The 26,378-nt window shown below is 48.0% G+C and overlaps 1 protein-coding gene across 2 annotated transcripts in view; it reads right to left on the bottom strand.

Moving 5' to 3' along the window:
* Positions 1-23,976, bottom strand: part of TYRO3 (TYRO3 protein tyrosine kinase) — a 44,104-nt gene extending 20,128 nt beyond the window's left edge. Inside the window, exons 1-9 of one of the 2 annotated variants that reach the window (XM_042791076.1) lie at positions 23,497-23,976; positions 19,794-19,977; positions 17,381-17,481; positions 13,082-13,252; positions 10,256-10,342; positions 6,007-6,122; positions 2,939-3,116; positions 2,309-2,451; positions 842-986 (exon numbers count right to left, since the gene is read on the bottom strand). In XM_042791076.1, the coding sequence (XP_042647010.1) occupies positions 842-986; positions 2,309-2,451; positions 2,939-3,116; positions 6,007-6,122; positions 10,256-10,342; positions 13,082-13,252; positions 17,381-17,481; positions 19,794-19,977; positions 23,497-23,584 (1,213 nt within the window). In that variant the 5' untranslated portion in view covers positions 23,585-23,976. The remainder of the gene's footprint in view (positions 1-841; positions 987-2,308; positions 2,452-2,938; positions 3,117-6,006; positions 6,123-10,255; positions 10,343-13,081; positions 13,253-17,380; positions 17,482-19,793; positions 19,978-23,496) is intronic. The other variant, XM_042791077.1, reaches the window with a different exon arrangement.
* Positions 23,977-26,378: the final 2,402 nt, after the last annotated feature.

The following is a 26,378-nucleotide window of genomic DNA, read 5'->3' as shown; positions in this document are numbered from 1 at the left end:
CTCAGGAGATTGTGGGGTTTTTGCATGATTGCACATCACTGACTTCTTATCACCAATCCGTATGTGTATTCGCATCTCTTAGTTGTTTTAGGTTCCTCCACAAGCAGCATTCTTCTCTCCCTCCTACCCATGTCCCCATATAAATGTCCTGCCCATCTGCATAGCCTGACTCCCATTTCCCATTCGCTGTGAAATACGAGCAGCAAGCAAACCAGCGTAAACCACGGTTTATCACTAGGAATGTACTCTACACATGCATGCTCTTTGCTCCCGACAAACCCTTCCACATGGCCCAGACTGCATGGTACAGTTTCTGTACCATCACCTCCCTCTTCCACCAGTAGCTCAGCTGTGCTATGGAGAGAGCTAAACTGGTTTAATATAAACACATCCAGTAAAACCATTACAAAACCTCATGTGGCCATGGTTTAAATCAGGCTCAACTGAAACTAGTCAGTAATGGCTTCAAAATAAATCAGAGAACCTATGTTAGAGGAGTTTTCTGACACATTTACTCTTGTAATTACATGTAGCTTAAGCCTAAATGAAGAATTTCAAACCTTCACTTGCACCTTTTCTGTTGGGTCTCCCCTTGCCCTGCTCTGCACTAAGCACAGCAAAAGCCTGTCTAAGAAGACACCGTAGTGGCCAGAAGCTGTTTTGTTTATATCTGCTCTGTAAACATTTAATTTCTACTCTGCCTGATGAAGTGTGCTGTTGTATAAAGCCATGTAGCTCAGCTAGTTGTAAGTACTGAAAGGAGAAGAGTCAGAGAAAAGCAGCAGTCCCAGTGCTTCTGACTTTTTTTCCCCAAAGCGAAGGGAGGGCAGTGGACACTCACCCATGACCTCTTGGGCTTCAAGTAGGAAGAGGTCACTCCAGGGCCCGCATCCTGCAGAGTTCAGCACACACACCCTGATGATCAGGTCTTTGAGAGGATTCCACGTTGTGAGATTAGCTTTTGTATCCTGTACAATCATCTCCCCCTGAGAGCAAATGGCAACAAACTGTAAGCCATCCTAAAAGGGATCTAGTCAAAAACTTCACCTTTAAAACTAAACCAAAACATTACTGCATACTTCACTGATGCTATAACAAGGGTTGGGAGTTGTGACTCCTGGGTCCTAGTCTCAGTTTTACCACTACAGCTGTCTTTGTGGGTTTCTCTTCTCAAAAACTGCTGAGTTTCCCAGGGCATAGGGAATATATGAGGTTTAATGATTTCTTCCTTTGAGGTCCTTCCATGAAAGTTGCTACAGAAATGGGGTTTTTTTGGCTATTAGAAGATACACCTCCTTCTTGTGGTTTAAACACAAAGATGTGCTAACATACTCTAAAGCATCTGACAGTTTTAATCAAAGGGAAGAGTCTGTCTGTTTTAACTTGTTGACCAAAGCCCAAATGGTTTGTGAATTTCATGGCCAGTTTTTTTCACTTAGGATGGCAAAGCCAACAGATTTTTTCAGTAATTTTGTGGATCTTCTTCATACACATCATTTGCAGTAAATCCATGGAGATTTAGCTGCCACCACTGACACAGTGTAAATTCAATGGGAACTCTAAACATTGTTATTCAAAGTCAACGACGCCAACCTAATATGAAATGGGTCATGCAAAAAAGGAAATAAGTCTCCTTTCCTTCTAGCTGTCTATTATTACAGGCTTGTTCATCATTAATAAGCACTGGCTAAATACATATTAAGAAGTAAGAAACCATAACAAATGCTGTGAACTTCAAAGGCAGATAGATACCTGGGAAAGGTCAGTGCTGAAGAACAAATGAAAGGCCTTCTACCCTGACAAGGTCCTTTCAACTCCCTACATACTGTAAATGAAATAAAAGAATCCACCACCTTCTTTCTGTGATTTACAGTATAACTCATTTGCTTGTTAAATACACATTTGCTGCTAGGATCTGGAAAACCAATTCCCAGTCACAGGAGAGAGAAAGCCCAGATCCCGCACTGCCTGAGCTGCCTTTGGGACAGCACCAGAAAGAGGCAGAGACAAACTGAATTCTGTGTTGTCCTTCTTGTATCAGGAATGGCAGAGAACTTGTCGGTCTGCAGAAGAACATTCAAGTGAAGGAATTCTGAATATGCCAGGAGGGGAGAAATGGGCCTCAATCTTGAGGCCAAATACTGAGGGGTTGTTGCAAATCAGAATAGATCCATTTACACAAAAGCAATGCCAGCAAGCTAGGCCTTTGGTATGGATACGGGATGAGGGACCCTAATGCCTAGAAAATTTAATGTGAACATTCTCCAGCTCTGTGCCCAATGGCTCAGCTCCCCTCTCGATTTGTTACCTGAGTCACATTATCCTGAATCCACTCCAGCCTGTATCCCAGGACACTTTCTTTCAGCACATCTGGAGCTACACCTTCCCACTCCAAAATCAGACCAGGATCTCTCTGGATAACATGGATATTTTGTGGGGTGCTGCTTGGAGCTGAAAGCAGAGGACAGAACACAATCACTCTGTGCAGGAAAATAAGGCAGTATCCACACTGAAAATGGCTGAAAAGACAGTTTCACCCCCTTTCTTCAGATCAGTCGGAAGAGAAAGTGTGAGGGGAAAACAACTTCTGCAAGCCACCAGCACTATGCTTGCTTCAAGTGGAGAAGATAAGGCTGGTCAGTGTCTCTGGTTTCTTTCCAAGACCCCAAGAATCTCAGATAGCAAATGGGACGTATGCCCAGCACACAGAAGCCCTGTGGCTGGATCAACTTGTGTATCATGCATCATTGCTGTTAACCACATTTGACTGCATATTATTATTTCATATTAGGTGTTAGGAGACCCTTAGAGAGGCCAGGACAAGCAATCTGACGTTTCCCGCTTTTCAAAATTAGCAAGGAGGAGTTCAATGAATTTTATCATCGTCTCTTTTTCAGATTCAGAACTGCTTTCCTGTTCTTGTCTGCTATTTGCTTACCAAGCTCCAGGGTTTGGAAATAAACCCTGTCGGTGAACGGGGAGCTGCCCATCTCATTGCTGCACTGCACACGAACGCTGTAGTTGGTGGAATGCTTCAGGCCCTGCAGGCCGTAGGCAAAGGGCGGCACGGGGGTGACTTCAGTGGAGACCTCCTGGCCGCCTGGTGACTCAGCTACCTGTGCCAAGAGTGGAACAGAAAAGACTGTTACCGTAAGCCGTATGACTAGCAGGCTCATAGGGATAAGAATCCATTTCATGGTTAGCTTAGGAATGTGCAAGACTAGATATGGTACCAGTGGTGTTGAAAATACTGAAAAGGGACTTGTCAAACTAAGATTCATGATCCATGCTTTTATTAATTTAAGTGACATCACTCTCCAAACTCTGGCAGTACAACAGTTTTCTACCAGTTGAAAACTGGATTCCTTATTTTAAAACATTTCCTTATCTATGTTACAAATTCTGCAAATGAGTATTATTTCTTTTAAAGAAAACTAAATGTGCTTGGTGCTTCGAGTGCTAGCAGCTGGCTCTGAGGCTTGTGTAAATTTGGGCAATGGCAACTGGTAGCCCAACTTCCCTGTTGCCTAGTGTCACATTTTTCTCAACTCCTTTTTCAGAAGTTTATATATTTTCAGTTTTGTAGTGGATTAAAGACACGGTAGACACTGTTGGCTTGGTTCAACTAAACTGTTTCAAATTAAACTGAAAAGAAACTTTTACCACTCCTGTAACCCTTCTTTTTTTTTCCTTCCAAATCCGAACTTTTAAGCAACATGACTGTTAATTTAAATCTGGTATCACTGTGCACAAATTTGTTTAATGCACAAACAAGTTCACCATTCCTGCTTTTGTACTGACAATAGCAGAAAATCACTGCATAGCACCCAGGCTCAGACTATCTTTCTTCTCAAGCGCACGTGAAATAGCGAAGCTGGGAGTAAAAGCAAGGTGTACTGACAAAAGTGAAACACTCATGTGGACTTTATATTCCTTATATAGCAGCCTTTCTCCCTGCCCTCCTGCGCACTGTCACACACACTTTTGGCCCACTGTTTTATGTGGCTAATAAAGAGTCTCAAGTTCTTTTAATAGAAAAGCATATTGTTGTCATTATCAGTGTCATCCAAAGCAGGGAAAAAAAAAAAAAAAAAAACCAAGCAAACTTTTGTGTAAAACCCTGTCAGTTTGATGATGTGTTTCTGTTCAACACCCTGAAGAGTCGGTGCTCTTACATCTGCCCCCTTTATGCCCTGGAACATGGCTCATGTTAACAGCCAGCAAACACGGCGATTCCCTACCCTGTCCCCAGCAGCAATCCGCCTGTTTGAACATGGTGCTCTTGGGGCACCCACTGCAATTCCCCAGTGCCAGAAAACCACAGCCAAGTTTCAATCCCCTTTCTCTTTCCGGGAGGCTGCAAGCAGAAGTGGAATTGTGGGGAGCCAGGAGCATGTGCATTTTCACATGGAAATGTGGGTCAGTGTCTCTCAAAATCTCTCAATGTGGGAGACAGAGGAAGCATGGCTTTCTGTTGGTGGAAGGTTACTGCCAAGTTATCCTGCTCCCACATCCAAACCCAGGAACTTTGTCCTCCCCAACTAGAACAGAGAAGGCTTAGAAAAGGGGTGAGAGACTGCTGAGTGGACAGAAACTGAGCTGCTTTGATTCAGCCTCTTTTCCAGATATCCCATCCCCCCAACTCCTGCCCCTGCCAAAAGTGAGAGGGGGAACTCAAAACCCAGGGTGATTAGCATTGTAGCAGGCGAACCAGAGAGAATAGGCTGTTCCAACTTGAGATAACTTGCATTGTAAAACAGAGGAAGAAACCCATTTTCAATTGCAAACAAGAACAGAAGAAGCAACAAAATCCAGAGACCGGGCCAGCTATATTCAGGCATTCTTTCTGTCAGTGAGTTAAAACAAGATGATTGTTTCTTTTACTTATGAAAGGGAATAAACATCAGAGCATGAAATCTCTGATTTCTTCCCCAGATAAAAACAGCTCTGCAAGTAAATTAGTTAGGCTGATTCCACCATATCTTGTGTTTATAATCCTCCTCTATATAGTTGGCAACACCCCACAGAAATTCCACTGCAGCTCACATTGCTGCTGTAATCAGGTCAGGAAAGCACAGGGGCCCAGTATACACACCTGGCAGATAAATCCATGGGGAACGTGCCTAGCTGTGTTTGCACGGCCTGCTTCAGGAATCACCATTTCTTTTTGACACTCGGTTACCAGCAGTTTGATCTGATTTACAGTTAAGTGTCCAATGCTAGAAACTAACTCTGCCTGAAGTTGGACACGTATCATTGTTCCCAGGATCCTAAAGAAGCAGTCCAGTTTCTCAGAGACGTTGAGTACTCAGCACCCAGTAGAGCTAAAGGATATTATCACCTGTGATTTTCTGGGCAGAATCAGTCTTCGACAATGGAAAACCAATCAAAATTTAGAGGAAGGGCTTAAAATCACTCTGAAATATGAAAATAGGCTTGACTTTGTATCAAAAAGACCAATCTGTCTTCTGCCTCCATCATTCCCACCTTTTCTGTACCATATACTACACATTGCAAGCTCCTCATCCCTTGGGCTCACTGGTATGTCCGGATCACAGCATTTCCCCTGGCACTACAGAGGGCTGAGCTGGCACGGGAGTCACAGGCCACTGCACTGCCCTGGGACAAGTCATCACGGGCCAGCTTCTCCATGCTAGCTGGACACGCCAGCACCCTGCAGCTACTCAAAGGCACTTCCTTCAGAGCAATACGTGCTTCACAGGTGCTGCGGTGTAACACTCTGCATGGCATAGCTGCCACGGAGCAACTGGTGTGATAACGTGCCGGGAGGGAGAACGGAGCTGGTCTCATATTCTCAGCTGGAAATTTCATGCTCAAAACTTCAAAGACCCCTGCTCTCTGGCACCTATATATGCCCTGAGTTGCATCCTGTTAAGTTTCTGTGTTCAAAGCGGTTAGGAGAGCAAAAGACGGCCCAAGCAGTGCTGTGGCTCAGAGGAGTCCCATTCTTCATGTCAGACGGGGGACAATCCAGAGGGGCCATACCTGAAGAGTGCAAGAATGGAGGGGTGCGCGGCCGTCAAATCCTGGCACCCAGACCACGCTGGCATTGCTGCTGGTGACTTGGCTTACAGTTACATTGAGCGGCGGGAGAGGCATGGCTATAAAGGAAACAAAGAGACTTTTCAGTATACACAGAACTGAGCAGGTATTCACATGAAAATGGAAGAGGCTTGAGACTAGAAATTATGCAATGAAGTCACTAACAGGAATGGCACATTATCACATCTTTAGAGTGTCCCTGTCTGTTGTGAAGGGAACTATTATTTTAGCATTGAACAAGCTATTGGCATCCATTATTTAATAGTCCAGCATACTTGCTTGATGCATACAGGCAGTGGCTGATCTCTTTGATAGCAATGCCAAGGTGTGATGTTTACACCTTCACTACTCAGCCCTCTTCCCTGCACCCCCCCATTGCAATGCATGACCCAGCCCCAAGCACGTGGACCTACACTGTGAACCAAATCAGGGCTTTAAAATCCCTCCCCTGGGTCAGTCTTTAAATCAAGACTTTAAAATCCCTCCCAGTCCAGCCCCCAAATCCAGTTCTGCCTGCACCAGGGGAAGGGTGGTTTGCTGTAGTGACCCGAATGCAGACGGATTTGCAGCAGACCACTTCGTGCTGTGAAGGTGCTGCCTCCAGGTGTCCATCACAAACTCTTCCTGAAACACCCTGGGATGGAGCCTGGACTGAAAACCATGCCTCCTTCAGGCTTGGGATGAATAAACTCAGAAAGCACTCCACTTCACAGAGGGGCAATTCGAGGACAAAGGAGTGCCTGTCACATGGCTGATGCCATGCTACAAATTAAGGGCTGAGACAGGAATGAAATCAGGATTCCCAGACAAGCCACGGAACCCGATGGTTTTGCTTCCTACCACCACAGAGCAGCACCAGTGCTGCTGCGCTGCTCTCGCTCTGACCAGACACCCCCATCACCCCAGGGGCCTCCAATATGTTGTCGCATCAACCTGAAGTCTTTGGCTTCCTTTAAAGATCCTCAATGCTTCCCTTTGCCTTCTCTTTTCTTCCCACTGTAATTCCACATCGTTACTTCCTATTGTTCCCAATACACCCCTCACTGTCTCTTTTCACTCCTGAGTCTCTGGTTTTATTTAGACACCTCACTCCTGAAAAAATTCCCAGCTCCATGAATACTAACCTCTCCCCTAACCTCTTGCGCATTTTAAAAAATCCTATGCTGCTGCCATGAGTAATACCTTTCCTGCAGCACCTCAACAAGTTGTACCCTCAGGAGTCCTCTTTCAAAAACCCAATGGTCCTCAGGACAAGGCTCTGCCTACAGACTGAATTTTCCACCTCTCCTGAAATCCACTGGAAAGCAGTGGAACAGTGATTGCAAACCAGGATTCCTCCAGCTGCACCTTCTACCCTGCCAGAGAGCACCTTTGTCTCTCACTGCACCCAGGACAACCACAGTACTGCCTTCAGCACCTCCCCACGGCCATCTTGCAGGAGTAATGCATAAACAAAAACCCCCTCCCAGGTCTTTGCAAAGGGTGGAGAGGAGACAATGGGGCAGGGAAGAGATGGTGCCACAGATTAACCCTATAATGCATTTGTTGCCTGGTTAATTAGTTATCAGGACCCAGGGCAGGGGGCTGCCACCTCATAAGAACAGCCTGGGTGAGTGGGAGGTGGGGCAGCACAGCCCAGGGCTGGGACAGAAGATGGGCAGTAAGTTCTTTGCCTTTCAGTGAAAGGTCTTTGCGAGTTAACTCCAGACTTTTCTGTGTCTTGGTTTCTTTCCCTTTTGATGCTGACTATTCAGGTTTGTAAGTTATTTGGGGTAGAGAAAAAGCTTGCTTTCACTGCCTACTCAGGTATCACTGAAACATTGCTCTTAAGTCAAGCCTTTTGTACACACACTCATAACTCCTGGGTTTAGCAACGTGTAATTTTCAACGCTGGATGGCAGGCCCAAAGTGGGTATGGGCTATACCTGTGTCAGCGAGAATAAATAATCAACTGCTAACACACCCACTCTGTAATGAAGACAGACAGTGAAGAGGGTCACCTTGCTAGCACCTTCCCCTAACTCTGCAAGTTGTAGAAGAGACAGATGGGTTTCCCCATCATCCACTGGGAAAAAACTCTGGGTGGCTGTTTCCTGTTGTGCTCTGAAACACAGGATACGACCCTAGAAGTCTTAGCCACACACATGGAGGAGAGCAAAGCCGGTCTGAAAATAGGACCTTGAGTGTTAATATAATCCGAGGTAACTTCCTCTGTACTTCTAGCACGGTTGGAAGAATGAGGCTTTGTACTCAGCTGGGGGCTGTGGGCAGTAATTTTCTGCTTGGAGTACACCCAGCACATTGTAGGCACTACAGAGAATAGATAATGAACAACAACAGCAGCAAATAGGAAGAAATGTTACCAGTTTGTAAACGTCCTAGCAAAAATATTTGCCTCTGGAAACACAGAAGAAACAAATTGTTCTATAAATTGTAGGAAGACTTGAGAGTTCTCATTAGCAGATGGATCTGCGTAAGAGAGGAAGACCCAGATCATGCATGTACAGACAGCTACTCCCAGAAGTAATTTCACTGAAGTCTACACGTTCATAGGATCAAGGACAAAATAAATATTGTCTGGGCCTGCTCCTGTTCCTGCCAATGTCCTTGTTAGGAGCTTTGCTTTAATTTTAACAAGGGCTGTACTAGATCTTCAAAATTTTTGCTCTTTAGAAGAACCTCATCACTTCCCTAAGTTTGTAACTACTGTTTCAGACATATCTTGGAGGTATTACAGTTAGAAATTTTACAACTACATCATTGGACTTGCTATTTAAAACCTGTTTTTTATCTCTAGGACATGCCACATACTGGTGAAACATTTGCCGAATCACTTAAGCTTGTTATTCCTCAGCTTTAAAAAGTGTGTGTGCGTGCACAGAAATGTGCGATGGCAATCTGTCCCTCCCAGATAGGTTGTGTGGATTCATTAGCTGATGATTGACCCCTATGGAGCACTTTTGGCTAAATGTGATTGCTGGGAAATGTGAGAATTCCATGGCTTTTACCTCATCATCTTACTAATGGTTAAAAACAAAACAAAACAAAAAGCGTCGACGTTAAAAAAAGAGAAAAAGCTTGTTTATGTTAAGTGTCATTTCAAATTACGGCTTGATGAGATTTTTTTAAAGCATAATAGCTTTGTGAACCAAATTCTATCCCAGGATAAAAATATCCATAGAAGATATATTCCACAATAACTAATTCCCCTGTGTAGACAAGCCTTTAAGGCAACAATTCCAAACATTTTTAAATTAAGTTATAAATTTTACTAGTCCAGCATACTGCATTCTTGGCATAGCAGTAACCACAATGTCCTGAAGAAAAATACACTGTAAGAGCAGTAGATCTGTAGCTGGATTTTAAGCTATCCTTTAATGAATATTCGCTAATACAACTGAGTTTCGATACAGACATAAATGCTCTTATTCATGCTGAGCAATAAGCTACCACCCTGAACAAACGATTTTTGTGACATGCCTCTCCTGGAACTGATAATCACGTCATTTAATGCGCATTAAAGCATGACTAAAAATTCAAATGCAGAAGCATCTCAACATGAAGAGGAGGGGAAGAGCTGATTGCTCTGATTATCCCAGTTTCAGTCACCTGGAAGAACACGGGAAACGTGACATCAATGTCAGGACCTCCAAATGGCAACTGGTCATGGAAAGGGTAGGATTTATTTATTTTAAAAGAGTTTTTAGAGAGCAAAGAATTAAAAAAAAAATAAAATCCATAAAAACAGTGTGAATGAGCAGACTTTACTGGCCACTGGCAATTGCCTTGTCTTTTTTCAGCATCTAATGTGATGCTGATAGAAGCAAGCAGAAGGAATGGCCTCTTTAACAAGACCCATCTATCTCCAAGACGGAAAGATTTCCCCAGCTACAGATTCATATCCAGTTTCATCTCTCACAGTTTGACTGCTCTCTCCTTTTCAAAGAAAAACTGTTATTTGACAACACATTTCCACTCCTGAATCAGATGTGGTTCCTTTTCAACAGCCTGGGATACAGCCCTGCACAGCAAGCAGGAACCTCTCAGAGCACAAGGCTTGTTTCAACCGCTGAGAGCTCCAACTGGTGCCCGTTGCTGGCAGCCTGAGACAACCCCTTGCATTAAGGAGCCCTATTTTCCCTCCCCAGAGAGCAAACCCGAGTCCCTTGCCCATTGTCTTGCACTCTCTCACCTTTAATTTGAACAGTGGCTGTCCGAGATGAAGACAATCCCTTTACGTTGTGAGCTTCGCAGGAGAAAACTGTGCTTTGATTAATACCTGGAGATCAGCCAAGAAAAGGAAAGGAAACACAAACAGCTATATAATCCAGCTTCAACCTTCAGCAGAATTTCAATTATGTGTGACATCCAGCTCAGGCTGTACAGGCAATTGGAGGGCTGAGCTGGGTGCCTATCAAAGGCATGTGGATTTCAGTGTAATTAACGTGCTAAACATATTTTTAATAGAGAGAGTGTGGCAATGTAGAAAAGCTTCCACGAGAGCTTCAGAAAGCACTGAAAAAGAAGGATGAATCTTGCAGAACAGCAGCTCACAGTGCTCAGTTAGTAGATGTCCACTTCTCACATTCTGGTGAGCATCTTTGGAGCAAGGATCGTGCTGAACTGTGTGCTTATACATAACGCCCAGTGCTCTGGACCTCAGCCTGCCACCTGAGAAACCGCCATCTTCTCACTGGGCTACAAGCCCGGGTGAACTTCCAACCAGATGCTGCAGATTTCAAGCTAATGCCCACCTGTCCCTCACCTTGCATCTGACTTTTGAAGACACCCGAAGGAAGTGGAAGTAAAACGCTACTGCATCAGCACTGAGGCACTTCCCAGGGGTGATACAGTTGAAGATTACACTCTCTCTCTCTGTGAGCATCCATCCATCCCACAGGGCCCAAACACAGCATCGTAACGATGTCCAGCTGCTCCAAGATGCATATAGGTATTGCTAATTCATCAGTATTGAGACAGGTTTGCAAACCTGCCTGGAAAAGTGTGTCCAGCCTAAGTTTTCACTCAATTTGGCCCTCAGTTGTCTTATAGGGCTCTATCTGAGAAGAGTTAAGGATTGGCAGGCTGTGGGCATACAGTGTAGGCAGGAAAAAAGATTTCAGAGCCGCATGGAGCAGCTTGCACAGTGTTCATCTTTGCCCTTTGATTCATCTCCCAAGCCCAAGACTAACAGCATTGTGAAGAAGTTGTAGTGGAAGTGAGGCAGAACTCCTATAAAATGAACAAGTAAAGTATTTGGGCTTCTTCCACCCACCCCAGGGAACCAGAGAAAAACGCTGCCAGCAGGCTGAAGGCCAGGCAGCAGAGCAGAGCAGCACCTGATGCGGTAGGCATGTCCCAAAGACAGAACCAAACACAGCCCTGCCCTGAGGAAAACATAAAACACACCACAAACCAAGAACTCCTTGCTCTCTAGCACCACTGCCAGCACTGCTTTCCAAATACAACAATCCTTTCACCAAACCAACTGCTTGCTGAACCTTTCAAATGTTTGCTTTCTAGCCAGTACTTTATTATTATTTTATTCAGAATTTGATACTTTCTTTAGCTAGTAATGCTTGTTTTCTTAACAATCATCTTTTTTGACATACTTTAGCAATCTGACCATGCCGCTTGTGTCCCCCTACCTTTTTTCCATTGCAAAGACAAGATCTGCCCAAGGGACATCCCAAAGAACACTGAAAGGGGCAAAGAAAGGTGCTGGTGACAAATATATATAATAGCAATTTGTTTGGAGACTCACTAGGAGCCGATGCCCTTCAGGCCCCCGTGCCACTGCCCCACATGACAGTTTTGTGAAGCACCGTGGGATGAGTTCAGCAGAGGAAAGGAGACATTTTTATTATCTTTCCCTATCAATCTTTTCAGCTTCCATTTCAGCAGGCAGATTATATCATAAGGGAGCAGTTTTCATTTCCAACTTGGAACAGCATCGAGTGGCTAGGTAAGAGAAGGAGCAGATGATAAAACCACTGCAAATCACAAACCAGGTTTTGATTTGCATATAAATTAGGTTCTAAGGGAAGGCTTAATAGGATTGGATAGCTCAAAGGATGGCCAATGATGTACAGAGAGAAACTCCCCCGGGTGTAACTGTATTAACACTGATGAAGAGGCCCCAGAGATGACTCTTAGTCATAAAACCTTTTCTTTCTGAATAGTTAAGTTCAACTTTGGCTCAGGGCTGCTGAGAATAACAAAACAGCAGCACAGAGAAGAAGTAACACAAAGCTGTTGGACAACTACCTAGAATAAAGTTACCTTTAGCAGGTAACTACAAGAATAGCTGCGGTCAGGTACTGGTAGAGATACATCGCCCTTCCCTGGAAGTGGGCAGGAGAGACACCTGAGCACCTCCTGGCTCCTGAGTTCTGGGGAAGGCAGTCTTACCACCATGCACCCAGTGCCCACTCTGGGGAAAACCTTGGTCTCTGAGGATATCAACTAGTCCACATCAGCATTGATACAACCACTCTCAAAGCATCAAACAATTACATGAGGCAGGCAGGTTTTAACGACAAGAGCATCCAGTAACCTTGCAAGAACAGAGAGGGAAGGAAAGAGAGGAGAAAGCAGTGCGTGGCATGGCTGTGCGCAGAATGAGGAGGTGGCATCTGTTACATGTGAACGCTTGGAGATTTCCAAGCTAAATGTCACCAACAGAGACACTTAATATAACCACGAACACCCTCCACGAGCTGGAATAAAAGACACGCCTAATGCATCATCTGTCCAGGAGCATCTTTACCACAGCACCAGCCCCACCCAAGCTCTTTAAGAGCCTGTACGCCTCAAGCCAGCAGAAAACACACAGAGCAGCGACCACCCTTTGAGATGTTCTGGCTTTGCATGCGATCATGATCTCTCAACCCTCAACGTACAGTCAAAGACCATTCTCACACTATGTGGCTACCCAGTGTCACTAGGCATGGTCAGAAGAGAGCTCTCGTCCTCTTCTGATGCTCAAAGTGATCCCCTGCATTGGCAGCAGCCTTACCTGACACATTTAAGATGGAGGGGGAGATGTCTGGAAGCCCCACTCTAGTGTCTCCCATCCACCAGACAATTGTCACTGGTTCAGGGGGACCAACAGCAGCACAGGCCATATGAAATGGGGCATTAGGGGACACGGACACATCCTCAGGTTCCACAGTAAAGTAGGGCACACCTAGAAAAGCAACAGACAAATGATAATAACTGGAGAGACTCCTTCTGTCTCTTATTTATTTCCACTAAAACCAGCGTCCAACACTGGACACCCATCTGCCCTGCCCCTATGCCTAATCCAACTCCCTCTAAGCCCTTCACAAGAACGAAGCGTCAGATATGCTGGATCACCTCAGGGCATGAATATCTACATACCCCCACTGGAAGAAGTCAGAGAAAAGAATGCTTGCTTCCCCAAATGCTTTTGAGAAACCTCCTTCACAGAGTCTCCTTCAAGACTCTGCTATGAAGCAGCTTTTAGTGGCAGTATTTGCTCAATTTTTCAGTTGAAGAGATTGGATTTTAAAGAGGTAATAGTCAGTAACTTCAGCAGTGGCAGACACCACTTTAAAAGATACCTAATCCAGCTGCAGATACTTCCTGCCATGCATTAAAAACTGAAGCTTGTGAATGTGTTAAACCAGCGTCTGTAACAAACCCATGAATGAGGAAAGAATCCCCCCGGTGAGAGACTGGGATCATTTACAATGTTCTCGCCACAGCTTAATTGGCTGGAGCTGCCTTCCAGCACACTCTGAAACCACAAGAACCAGGCTGCCTCAGAGTTAGGGGTAATTTGTTTCAGAGCTGAAGGCTATCCATGGGCACAGCTCTCTTGATAACTATCTGTTCCCCACTGTGGAAAGGCTCCTGCTTGGTACAACAGGTCTTAGGTCAGGTCCACAGGGAGGAAAGCGCAGCTGCAATGCTAACTACCTCAGGTCATCTCTAAGTGGCAATAGTTGAGTGTAACTCAAGACATCAAGAGATGTGGTTCCTCTGATGAGCAATACCAAAACTCTTGTGGTTTGTGCTCCAAACCAGTAACACAAAATTCGCCAGCCATCAGCACCAGTGCTGACCCTGCAGAACAGCCAGCGTGTGCTTCTGGTGGCTGGTGGAGGAGCTCAAGGCCCAGAGAAACATTGAGTTCCCTCTTCTACTCAAAACTTTGGGTATCAAGTACAACTGCTACCAACTGTGTCTACACCAAGCTGAAGTATTCTCCCCTGGAAAGTGTTCTGGAAAATGCTGATCTGCTACCCCACAGAAACAGAGAGACCAACAATGCTGTGCATTCAGATGCTTAAATTACACAGTCTGCCCCAGCCAAAGATGACAGGCCCAAGCAGCTCCGGTTGGCGTGGCAGATGCTGAGCACCTCCAACAGCAGGCAATTAACACAGGTTGCCCAAATAGGGATTTAGAAGCCTAATGCTTGACATTTCCCCTACACTCCAGCTGAAAGTGGTGTCCTCAGCCTTTCACTGACCATCCAGTCGCTGTCTGTGTCTTTCAGGTGGCAGTTTCTTCGTGTCTTCCTCGCATCCTCTCCACTGCTTTTAGGGTGGCAAGTAAATACACAAACTAAACCAGGTCTAAAAATAGGTCACTTTGGGAATGATGGCGCCTATCTGTGCAAAGGTGAATGCTCAGAACAGGTATATCCATCATCATGATTTACTGCTGTTTTTTGCTTACGTTTCATTTTTTTATTGCAGTCATACATAAACAATAAAAGTGAATAAGTTTTCAAAATAACAGCTGCGTCACCTCCACCTGCTTTGCCTTCCTTCTCTAAGAAGGATTAGAAGGGAAAACACCATTTCTTCTATCTGTGAGCAGGATCCCTGCCTCCTGTCCCTTTGCCATGGCACCCCAGGTAACCTTTTGGGAGGATCTTGGCCAGCTTGGCAGGTTTTCTCACTCTGGGAGCAGCTAACCAGATCAGACAAGGCCACAATTAAAAACTCTCATAGTTTAGGGAGTGCAGCTGACTCATCCAGCTCAGGAACTTGCACTGCCCCTGTACGTGTTACCTGGATACCTCACTGTCTGCGACACATCTAGCCTCCCCATTCCTGCTCCAAGAGGTGAGTGCTGGCACCCCGCTTTCACAGATGTGCCATGGAGGCACTGAGCAGCCAGCAGCCAGGAAATCAGTGGCAAAGCAAGGAAATGAGCCTGTCTGTTCCCTGTTCCAAGCCCGCATCCAACTTACAGGGTTGATTTTTTTTCTACAGCTCGGTTTTGAAACAGTGTTAATTTCAGGGTACGTGTCCATACAGGTGTGGCTGGAGCTGACTGTAGCCACAACAGGGGCTCACAGCAGCCCTGGGAACAGCCACACGATCAGAGGTGTAATTTCAGAGGGAAAGTTCTGCAGGAAGCATAATCCGTATTTTTAAGACAGTCACACTCCACAGGGTGCCTCTTACATTACCTCTCTGGGCGTCAAATGCTATCACGTTCTCGGTAAGGTCAGAGTCTAGTTTCTAAACCAGAAAACAGTTACAAAATAATTTTGGTTTTGTAAATTCTGAGGAGTGTTTCATAAAATCAAACATTTTAACTGTATTACAAAGACAGTTCAAATACCACTGCTACAAATTCTGCCTGACACAGACTATTTAAGTGGATCTCAAGGCAGATATTAGGCAGCACAGAAATCCATTTGAGCTCACTAAGTTAGATCACTATCAGCCCACACTTGTGTGGCATGCTGAAGGGTGTCAGCACCTACCGAAGGATACAAATGACCAGAGTAAAAAAAAAAAAAGATCCTCTCTCAGCCAAAGAGGACAACAGCTGTTATCAATACAGAAACCACTTCTAGACAAAGCTGGTACATCCAGGGAAGAAATACATACTGAAGTAACATCAAAAGTGCGACTGAGAGGCTTTTGCATTCCCCAGTGTTTTCTTACGCTAACAGCTGGCACATTTTTAAAAATCCACCCCTTATCACTACTTGTTATGTTTAATTTTTTTTCCACTAACTCCCATTTCACATGATTACATGCTCATTCAAGTTTAACCACCTTCTGCCGTACTTGCTTTTCTCATAAAGGCAATTAGTTGTATTTGTTTAGCTTACACTCCCACTGTAAGCTTTGGCCTTCCCTCTCAACACTGCCCCTTATCTAGCTGCAGCTGGTTTTTGTGACTTTTATATTTTTCAGCTGTGCTATCCAGAAGGGCTCGTTGGTTCTTCAGATGGCTCAGCACACTGAGCTACCCAATCACTCCTAACGTACCCACCATGCAAACGCAGCCACCTCTGGAGCAGGCCATGGTATTGGAATAGAAACAGAAACTCTTCACAATAGAGAGCATTTTAAGCTGTAAACAACATTTTCCAGTTGAAACTGCACCTGAAAATGTAGGTGGACAAAAGCCTGGGGTTTATGGAAGGCAGCAGGTAAGCCTTCCTCTTCCCGTGAGAACTGCTATGAATGTTTCCAAGGCTTTGAGTGAGTGAAACTTTTGTTGTGAACACTGAGACCACACCACCTCCCACGACACCCTCCCTGCTCCCCCTCTTTAAGACTGTTGATTCAGCTCTGGCCCAAAATGTTACCAATTACATCCAAAAAGCCACTCGTGCTGGAAATGCACCATTCCTGTCAACTTCCTCACCAAGTATTAAGCCATCCTATGACTCCTAGCTCCTGAGGATCCAACACAATCACGGCTCAAGGGAAATGAAACTAGAGACAGCAAGAAGCCACCAATCCATGCTGCCTTGGGCAACTTTTGGGCAACCATGTAGAAGTTACTTGTACCAGACAAGACTGGACAGAACAGTGCCACATGGAACTGCCACAGCTATTAAGCACTGACATACAGCACTTCTCCCAAAACTCTGAATTGGGCTAAAACTGTACCTTGCCCTCAAAGACCTGTTTGGCTGACACACAGAACAAGGCTGTGACCCTGCTTCGAGAAGTGGGTTGGATCAGAAGATCCCCATGGATCCCTTTCAACCTGAACTATCCCATCATTCTACAAATTATTTGGAGATGAAAGCAACAATGGACCGAGGGGCTGGAAAGACATGTGCGTGCATGAAAGGATCTTGTTTTCTAATGTGCCAAAGTAAAAACAGAAGGTAATAAACTGACAGCTCCTCTCCTTGAAGCTACTCCCCTATTTCTTACTCCTGCTCTGTAGTGATTTCACTGCAGTTATCAGCAATGGTTCAGAGCCAAGAAGCCTGTCACTGGAGCAATCTGCTCTCACCACTTCCACCTACAGCATATTGGTGGGTCAGCCCTGAAAAGAAACCAACACTACTACTACTCCTTACCTTCCACTATGAGCCACACTTGCTGTGATTCTTCCTTCTTCCCCCCGTTCTCAACCTGGCACCAGTACTTCCCAGAATCTGTCCGCTCGACGGATTTCAAGCTGAAAAAAGTCAAAAGCCATATCGATATTTTACGTGGATAAAGCATGGTTTTGCCCCAAAGGACTCTCCAGTGTTTGGCAAACCAGATGCACGAACAACACCCACTGAGACGCAGCCAGCTCTGGGGAGGAGACAGCAGCCAGCCAGCACCAAGCGCGCGGCTATACAGCAGAGACAGGTGGCTCCTCTCTAAAGTGGGTGGAGGGAATCCTCAGCAGAGCAGACAGCCTTCCTCTGAAACGACCTTGCAGAAAACCCATCACTTTTGCCCTCTGAGGATAGGAAGGGGTTGGTCACCTCAGTCCTGAATCGTGACTCTAGCTAGCCTTCAAGAGTGACAGGTTGGCCTACAGTGTCTGAGCTAGCAGGAAACTCCAAATCACAAACCTCCAATGAGCCCGACTGTTTTGCCTCTGGTAGGTGACAGGGCTGGTGACAGCCTCGTACAGGAACAGATGGGTCAGAAAAGGGCTGCCCTCGCCTCAACTGCACTCAGTCTTATTCTTATCCCAAGAGCGCCTCCCACTGCAAAACTCCCTGGGCCTCTCGATTTGTGATTTCAAGGGGTTATGCTGGCCTACTCCAGCACAGGACCTCGTCCTATGAACTCTTCTGTGTGCTCCCTCACTCAGCGACAGCTCCCCTTCTGAGAAGATGCATCCAAGCAGGGGAAGGCAGCCACGGGGAGTGAGCCCCATTCAAGTCGTAGGTCTCCAGTTCGGGGTAGAAATTCTGCTCCTTGCTCCCCCGCTGGAAAGCCACAGTATCCTCACTGCCGTTAGCAACACCAGGTTAGCATGGCGAGTAAGGGCAGAATTTGGTCCCAAAGCACCAAGGACTCAGCTACCAAAGGCACCAGTGTGACTCTAAGCACCTGTCAACGTACCAATGTTGGTTTCCCCCCACGGGCTGTGCAGCCACGCGTCTGCTGCCATGCAGGGATGCTCAGCAGATCTGATGCCCGCCTTTCTAACGCTAGTAGTCCGCCCTGGGGAAGGGGAAGAAATGTCTCAGGAAGGAAAGACAGAAAAGGGAGAGTGTTTGCTGCAAAGCACAAAATGGACCCACTACAGCCTGATTTTCAGAGCTGTACCTTCACACGGCATCAGCTGTCCTGCCCGTTCAGCCGCATGTTCTGAAACACAGCGATCGCAGGAGAGAGTCACACAGTGGGTGGCAGAAATGATCACTTTAGAAGAAAGGCAAAAGGAGAAAAAGATAGGGACACATCTAGATTTAGCACCTTAACTTAGCCCTCATGCTGTAGAAAGTTCTCAACGGAGGAAAACAAGAGGTGAGAAAGGAGATCAGGTTGTGAGATTGTGAGGAGCAAAGAGAGTTAACTAGTGGAACTGGTAAATGGTATAGTTTCAGGTCAAACTGTTTCCACAAGGTAACATTATGCAATACTTCTACTGGGCGCAGTTTTTTTTCCTATCGGAATGTTTCTTACAATCAAGCTTTCACACGGGGACTTTTAGTTACTGGAATTGAAGACTCCGTGCAATGTCAATCCAAGAAACCTAAGAGGAGATGAAGCCGGAGCTCAGGGAAGAGCAATTCTCAGACAACACTTTCAAGCCCTCACGGTGATGGCATGTCTGCTTGTACAAGCTCTCTTTATGCGTAGAAAAAGCCCGAACAGTACTCTGGGTCTTGTTTAACTCGGTACTTTCAGAACTAGCTGGCATCCCTCTTCTGCTGAAATAAAGGTAGAGAGAGCTGCTTTGCAGAAGAGAGTTTTTGCACCTCTGAGCGGGGCAGGACTGATACCATGTAGTGTAAATGTATTAGGAAAGTCTCTGCAAAATTAGTAGGGGATAGTTCAGGTGGCAAACACTTCTCCCCAAAGAAAGGAAGGGGGTTGTAGTCCCGGGAGTCTCATTTCAATTAACTATCCTCACCCTTCAGTCAGACTGACAGCTCAAGAGAGAGAGTAAGAGAACGGAACGAGTATGAGAGAGAAAACCTATTTATACAAGTCAGACCTTAGTCTTCCTGCTGCACGGCAGAACAAGATGAACAAACAAGGCAAGAACGTCCTTCCACCTTGAAGTCACGTCTCAAGCATTACAAGCATTAGCAAAGCACCTGTCACCACAGGAGTCGGGAAACTAATATGCTTCTAGTGCATAAAATTTCAGCCCTCAGTGGCTTCAGTTCTGCTCTCAGTTATGCCCTTGCCATGCGCCGAACTGCAGGCCTGAGGACCCTGCCCTGCCAAGGGCACTGCAGTTGCATAGATATAGCTGATAGCAGAAAACTGTGCAACAGTTTCCACGATATTCTTCCTTCTCTGCGTCTGTTGTACCTGAGGAAGCCGATCCAGTGTTCTTCATCTACTGGAATGTACACCTGGTCTACGCTTTGCACCACTGCTCCATCCTTGATCCACAACATCTCAGGATCTTCCATTCCCTCGAGGCTGCAATTTAGTTTCACGGGTTGACCCTGGGACACCTTTAATTTGATTGGAGATCCTGTAAATTTCATACCTAAAAAAAAAATACTACTCCGCCCCACCCCCAGAAGAAGGGGGGTTGGAGTACAGCAAATTACTCTAGGTTGGTGCTCTGGAATTACATACCCTACCAGCACAAGCTGCAGAGGGGTCTGTTAGTCTCAGCACTGCTCTACTATGTCTGCTAAGCAATAGTCAAAGGCAAGCACTGAAAGCACAATTGCTGGAGAAAAGCGGTGGCTCAGTGTGTACACAGGGCTTTTTTCAACTCGTGTAACAGCAGGGTGAGCTTCTGCAGAGCAGTGCCCAGGCAGAACCAGACAGAAACATTGGGAGCTTCGCGGCGTCAGTGATCCAGCAGCGCCGAGCGCGTTTGCTCAACACAGTACCACACCTCCCTCTTTTTCCCCGGGGTTGAATTTCAGCTACGGTGTTCCTATGCTGCTTAAAAAAAAAAAAAAAAATCATCGTGCTTGCTCCACTGTATGCATTTGTAAAGAGCTGGGATACGAGAGAGAATCAATTATGTCTCGTTATTCAGGGTACACTGTTCCTCTGCCTTACAGAGAGCTTCTCTGCAATTTGCAAAACCCATGAAAGCAAAGCCTATTCCACAGCATACCTCACCGAGAAGCAGAACTGTTTACAGAACAGATATTTCTGTCGAGTAACGTGGGCGTGTGCTCAAAGGAGCCTCCCTGACCCTTCAGTCCAGCTGAAGGGCCACGTTGTACCCAGAGCTGTATAGTTGCAACCCCAAAGCAGCAGGGCCAGAGTCAGTGGAGCTGCTCAGGTTTACACTGACACAGAAGCCATCAGAATTTGGCCCAGAGCACCACTGTTAGAAGTGTGGGTGGATGGGGAGTGTTTCCCTCAAGCAGAAGTGAATATATGGAATGTGTTACCATGAGAAAACACGGAAGCCAACTATATAAGCGCGTTTAAGAAAGAGAGGCTTATAAAGGAGGAACCAGAGGATCAAAGGAGACCGTGGGAAAGCAGGAAGGTAGAAAATAAATGTAAAGCTAGTTTTGTTAGGGAGAGTGGCCATTTCCTATGCAGTGGCACAGGACTGACAGACCAGAACAGATCTAGCCTAGCTCAATATTATGCCCTGGCAGTGGCCTCCACACCCCTTCAGAAAAAAAAAAAAAAAAAAAAAAAAAGACTCCATCACTCTTGCCCAGCCACCTATCACAGTACATTACAACTTCACGCAGTTCACCGGCTGGTCAGCTTCTCACAGGACACCTCGCTAGACTACAGAGCCAGACAGAAAAACGCCAGTTGTGAAATCCAGAGCGCTGCTAAGTAAGCAGCCCTGTTGCTCTCGAATTCTGTTACAGCCTTCCTGGTGATCAAATACAGAGGTTTCCCACGTGCCGCCTCCCTTCTTGCCAAACCACCGCCCCACCACAGCCAGGAGGGCACCACCTCACAGGGCAGAGCAACAGCAGAGGAGCTCGCTGCGTGGGCCTAACTGGGAGCAAGGAGCCAGCGCTGTGGGACCAGCCGGCACGCTGCCACCGGCAGCCGGTACCGGGCAGAGCACCAGTGGTCCGGGAGCATCCCTGAACATGGACAGAAGGACTTTATTCCTCTCCCCGTTGAAATCCCCCGGCCCGTTAGCAGCTGGTTTCCCACACTCTTTCTGTCTTTCGCCTTTCTGTCTGCTGTTATTAATTTAGCAAATTCAGAGAGCACTGGAACGCGGGTAAGATGATCACTTCAGTTTAGTCGCTACAGCTCGTTTGCTGGGCTAAGGATTTAATCACCCTGGGTGAGGATGATCTAACCTCACATTACTTAACTCATCTGTAAAACAAATGACATGTCCCAGTGCATGCCAGAAAGCAGCCTCCCGTTCACCACTCTACAATGTTGGAATAAAACATGAAAGCTTCATAGCAGCTCTCTCTCTTATAGTAAACTGATGTAGCCAGGCTGCTGAACACACGCACAAATGGAGAGACACTTTCATTACAGGTGTCTTCACGGGAAAGCAAACTACTCGGCTTTCCTCAGACTGCCCTGCTGAAAGAGTGTGCCACAAATTAAACAAAAGAAGTGATGTTAGAGACCCTTCATGTTTTCCAGTTCCCATACAAATTAATGATGTAGGAAATTAATATACAAGTGTTCAGCCTGATTTGTAATTCTCCACATCACCCAAGTGTAATCATTCCACCAGATCAACTGAAATGAAGAAATAGAGATCAAGGATTTTTAATAAATTCATAGGTTTTCGACAAAAAAACCCTGTTTTAGCAGCAGCATCTTTTCCTGCAGGTATCTGAAGAAGCACATAGGAGGCAATATGGATTTTAATTTCCACCTATTCCTCCTTCTACTCTCCCACTCACGATTTCTCATCTGATTATTTCTTGTGCTGGCAAGAATGTTATCTCATCCAAATATGTTCCTCCAAGCCTACCTGTAAGAGCTGCAGGAGTTGAAATGTATAGCTAGGAAATAAAATTGTATTAAATTTCTTATCAAGCAGTTGACTGACAGAATTGACAGCAAGCCAACATGCTAGTTGTCAAAATACGTGACATATCTGTTTGTCTGTTTGTTTTTTAAACCTGCCACCTCTGAGCATTTTGATTCCTAGGAACAGAAGTATGTTTTTACTGTGAAGTTATTCTGGGAGCGGAGAGAGAGGAAGGTGCCTACTCAGGCACGCCAAGGGAAAGGTTTTTCTCTCCTCAGATTCCTCCAGACCCTGATGTAGTGACCCAACCTGTACCACAGCCTCCCCAGCTCGGTGTCACCGCACGCACATCGCGGAGCCCAAACTCCGGGTGAAGTCTGCGGGCGGTTCGTGTGAGAGGCTCTCACACCCTGCCCTTCCCTGCCGACTCGGGGGAGGGGGAACTTCGGAAAACAAGTTCAGGAGGGAAAAAAAAAAAAAACAAAAACACCCCCCCCCCCAAAAAAAAAAAAAAAACCAACACAAAAAACCCTAAACAAACAAACAAACAAAACACACCAAAAAACCGCCCCCAAAAAAACAACAAAAGCCACTCAGGAATGCGTTAGCACCCGGCTTCCCTCGGCGACGACCCGCGCTAGGCAAATACCGGAGCAATGCCTCCGCAAACAACGAGGAGGATTATCTGGGCTGCGACTTACTCCTCGGCGCTCGCAGGCGGGGCGGGCGAGGCTGGCAGCACCCCGCGCTGCCCGGGCTGCCGATGGCCACGTCGCTGGCCCAACCGCCGGCCCCACCGCCGCGGCGGAGCCCTCCGCGCCCGGCCGTGAGGGGGGGGGGCGGCTCCAACCCCCTCCTGTGGCGGCCCCCCGGGCCGCTCCTGCCCGGCCACCGGTGCCCGGTCCCTCAGCGGGCTGCCGACACCTGTGGAGGTGGCGAGGGGAAGGAACCCGGCCCCCACCCCTCACGGCCCGGCGGGCGGGAACCGTGCCCCGCAGCCCCTCCCGCCGCGCCCGGGGGACTCGGGGAGGTTTGTGGGTTTTTTTTTTTTTTTTGGGGGGGGGGGGCACGGCCCCGCCGCCCCTCCCCGCCCGCCGGCGAGCTGCCGGCTCTTCTCACCTGCCACGGCGGCGATGTCCCGGAGCGCCGCAGCCCACAGTCCCAGCCAGAGGAGCCGCGGGATCGCCATGCTCCGCTTCAGCTCCATCGCTCCCGCATCCTTCCCCCCCACCTCAGCTCCCGGCGGGGCGGGGGGTGGCGGTGGCGGTGGGGTGGGGTGTCCCCCACCAGCCCGCGCAGGCGGCGGCAGCGGCTGAGGCAGCCGGACACCCCCCGGGAGGGAGGGGAGGCTGCGAGGACGCTCAAACTTCTGGCTGATGCTGCGGCCGGGGGGGGGGGTGACGGCGCGAATGAGTCGGGTCGGGTCGGGTCCGGGCGCCGCCGGTCGGTCGGTCGGTCGGTCCGTCCGTCGGTCGGTCGGTCGGTCTCCCCCTGCCGGCGCGCGGCCGCCGCCCGCCCTCTCCTCAGCCTCTCTCCTCCAGGAAATGGCGCTCTCGGGCGGTCACCGCGCGCTTGTGCTCCCCCTCTGACATCACGCTCATGAATATGCAGGAGCCCGGCGCCCGCCGCCCCCGAAAGCGACGAATCACCGCCCCAACACCCCCCCTGCCCGCTCCCCCCCCCCCCCAACCCCCAACCCCCAACCCCCATCCCGTTCCGCAGCCCCCCCAGGACACCGGACCCCGCCGCTCCCCGCCCCGCGCCATGCAGGGGGGTGGGGGGTAGGGGGTGGGAGGGGGGGGTTTCTGGAGGCGGTGACCCCCCCTAAACACACACACCCCACACCCCCCCCCCCGGGGCCGCTCCAGCGGGCGGCCTGGTTTCCAGAGCGCCGGGAGCGGGTGACCCACATCCGCGGGAGCCGCCGGGGCACCGGGCGGGGGCGGGAAACCAGGTCGGTTATTCCCCTACCTGCGTGTGGACGGGAGCAGGAGGCCAGCCCGGCTCCTCAGAAGACCCCCGCGCACCCTTCACCCCCCCCGGGGGACCGGGGCTTTGGGGCCACCGCCGGGGCTCGGCCCCCTCCAAACCAAGGCTCTGCCCGGATGAGCAGCACCTCGCCTCACGGACGCGGCACCCTCGGCCCCGTTTTCCCTGGCTGGCCCTCTCTGGCTCCTCGCCTCTCCCCACCAGCTGGAGCCGGGCTCCGGGGGTGCCGGACACCCCATCCCGGTGCCTGATCTGTGGAGAAGCACCGGCAAGGTGAGGAGATGCACCCGCTGCCCTTCAAGCGGGATCAGATTGGCCCTGCCCTCTTTTCCGCTAGTGGAAAAGTAGGGAGAGATCTGAGGAAGGAGATCTCTGCTGCCACAGAGTTACTAGCACGGCGTGGAAAAAGTCACCGACAAGCAATTAAAAAAAAAAAAAAAAAAAAAAAAATCTGACACTGCCTTTTTGTAGGAGTTATAGTGAGAATCTGGGTTGAAAGGCACCATGAGGAGCAATATCATTACGACACGATGCAGCTTTCAGCTTTGCCACGGCCACCGGTGTGCAACACTTGCCCAGCGACTCCTGCAATGCTCCGTAAATCTGGCTAAACGGAGCAGCGCGGGGAAACCGCATTATCCCCATCAGCGGGATGGAGAAACTGAGGCACAACAAGCTCACGTAATTCCCTCCCCAACTCTGATCTTCTTCCTCCCCCCCCTCAGCCCCCCAGCCATATGCATTTCTTATAGGAATTCCTAAGCGACTGGAGCAACGCCAAGAAGATTTCATGACTGGAATGGAAATGTCACTCCCTGCCCAGTGCCTCCCGATGCGATGAGGTGACCGGGAGGAGACACTGACTAGCCATTCACCCGAGAGCTTGCGGGAAGCCTGGGTGCTCTCGGGGCCAGGAAATCGTGACATGGCTCTCGTTGGGATCACGACGGCTCTGGGGCTGGTTGGTTCTGCGCCGGTGTCTGCTAAAAGCTTCACGCGCACTTGCCTGCCGTCGCTGCTCGCTCTCCCCCGTGTATCCATATATACCCGTCTATCTGGGTGCGTGGCGTGTTTCTGCACTTACTCATAGCGATAGCGCCTTCCAGAAAGCAGCTACTTTTGCAGGTTTTGGTTGTCTCATGAGAAAAAACAGTGGCCGTTAGCATAACGCTGCGTTTCTACTGCGTTTTCCTTCTAAGGATTTCTTCCAGTCATGTAATTACAGAGGCTTACAACACTACACCGGCCCCGTGGGCTCAGGGAACGCGCCGCTGTACAAGCAGGAGAGAGGAGGCATGGGCAAACGCTGTGATTTGGCCAAGCCCGTCCAGGGAGGCAGCAGCTGAGAGAGGCTTGACTGCATGCTGCGTGCCCGGAGCACGCCTCTACCTCAATGAGCATGGTGTGCCTCATCTGAATGTCATATATGATGCTCCCAGAGGCTTTGGGAAGAGGAAGAAGGGGAAGGGAGCTTTCATCTGCAAAGAGGAGTACCCAACAGAAAGTTGTAGCGCGGCACAGGCCAGACTCTGGGCTGGTATAAGAGAGCAAAGCTTTGCTGGAAGCAGTAGACCAAAGGGAATTTTCCCCAGCGGGGGATCTGGCTTCAGCTCTTCTGAGAAGGGCTTTGTGTCAACAGTGATAGGCAGGAAGAGCCATACGAAAATTGGACTGAAATCCTGCACACACTGCCAGTTGGAGTGCAAACTGCTGTGGGAAAACTTACAGAGGAGTGTAATACCGCCATGCAGAAACCAAAGGAACTGGTGAATCTGAAATGCTTTTCGGAACTGAAGACAAAAAAACTCTCTCGGCCTCTCGTGCCACTGAATTAAGCAATGTGGCTTTGTTCTACAGGCTGTAACACCAGTGGCAGTGCTTGCTGCTCACATGCACAGTGGCTTGTAAATAAGCCGGTGCCTTCCTGGCTTATGTCCTTTTTTTTTTTACTTCTGCTGATGTGGTAGTGTGTTGTCACATCTCACCAGACTTGTTGGGCAGTGTAGGCGTGT

Source organism: Tyto alba, unplaced genomic scaffold, assembly GCF_018691265.1.
Source record: "Tyto alba isolate M040663 unplaced genomic scaffold, T.alba_DEE_v4.0 Super-Scaffold_18, whole genome shotgun sequence".
Classification (NCBI taxonomy): Eukaryota; Metazoa; Chordata; class Aves; order Strigiformes; family Tytonidae; genus Tyto; species Tyto alba.
This window is presented reverse-complemented; position numbering and strand designations above follow the sequence as displayed.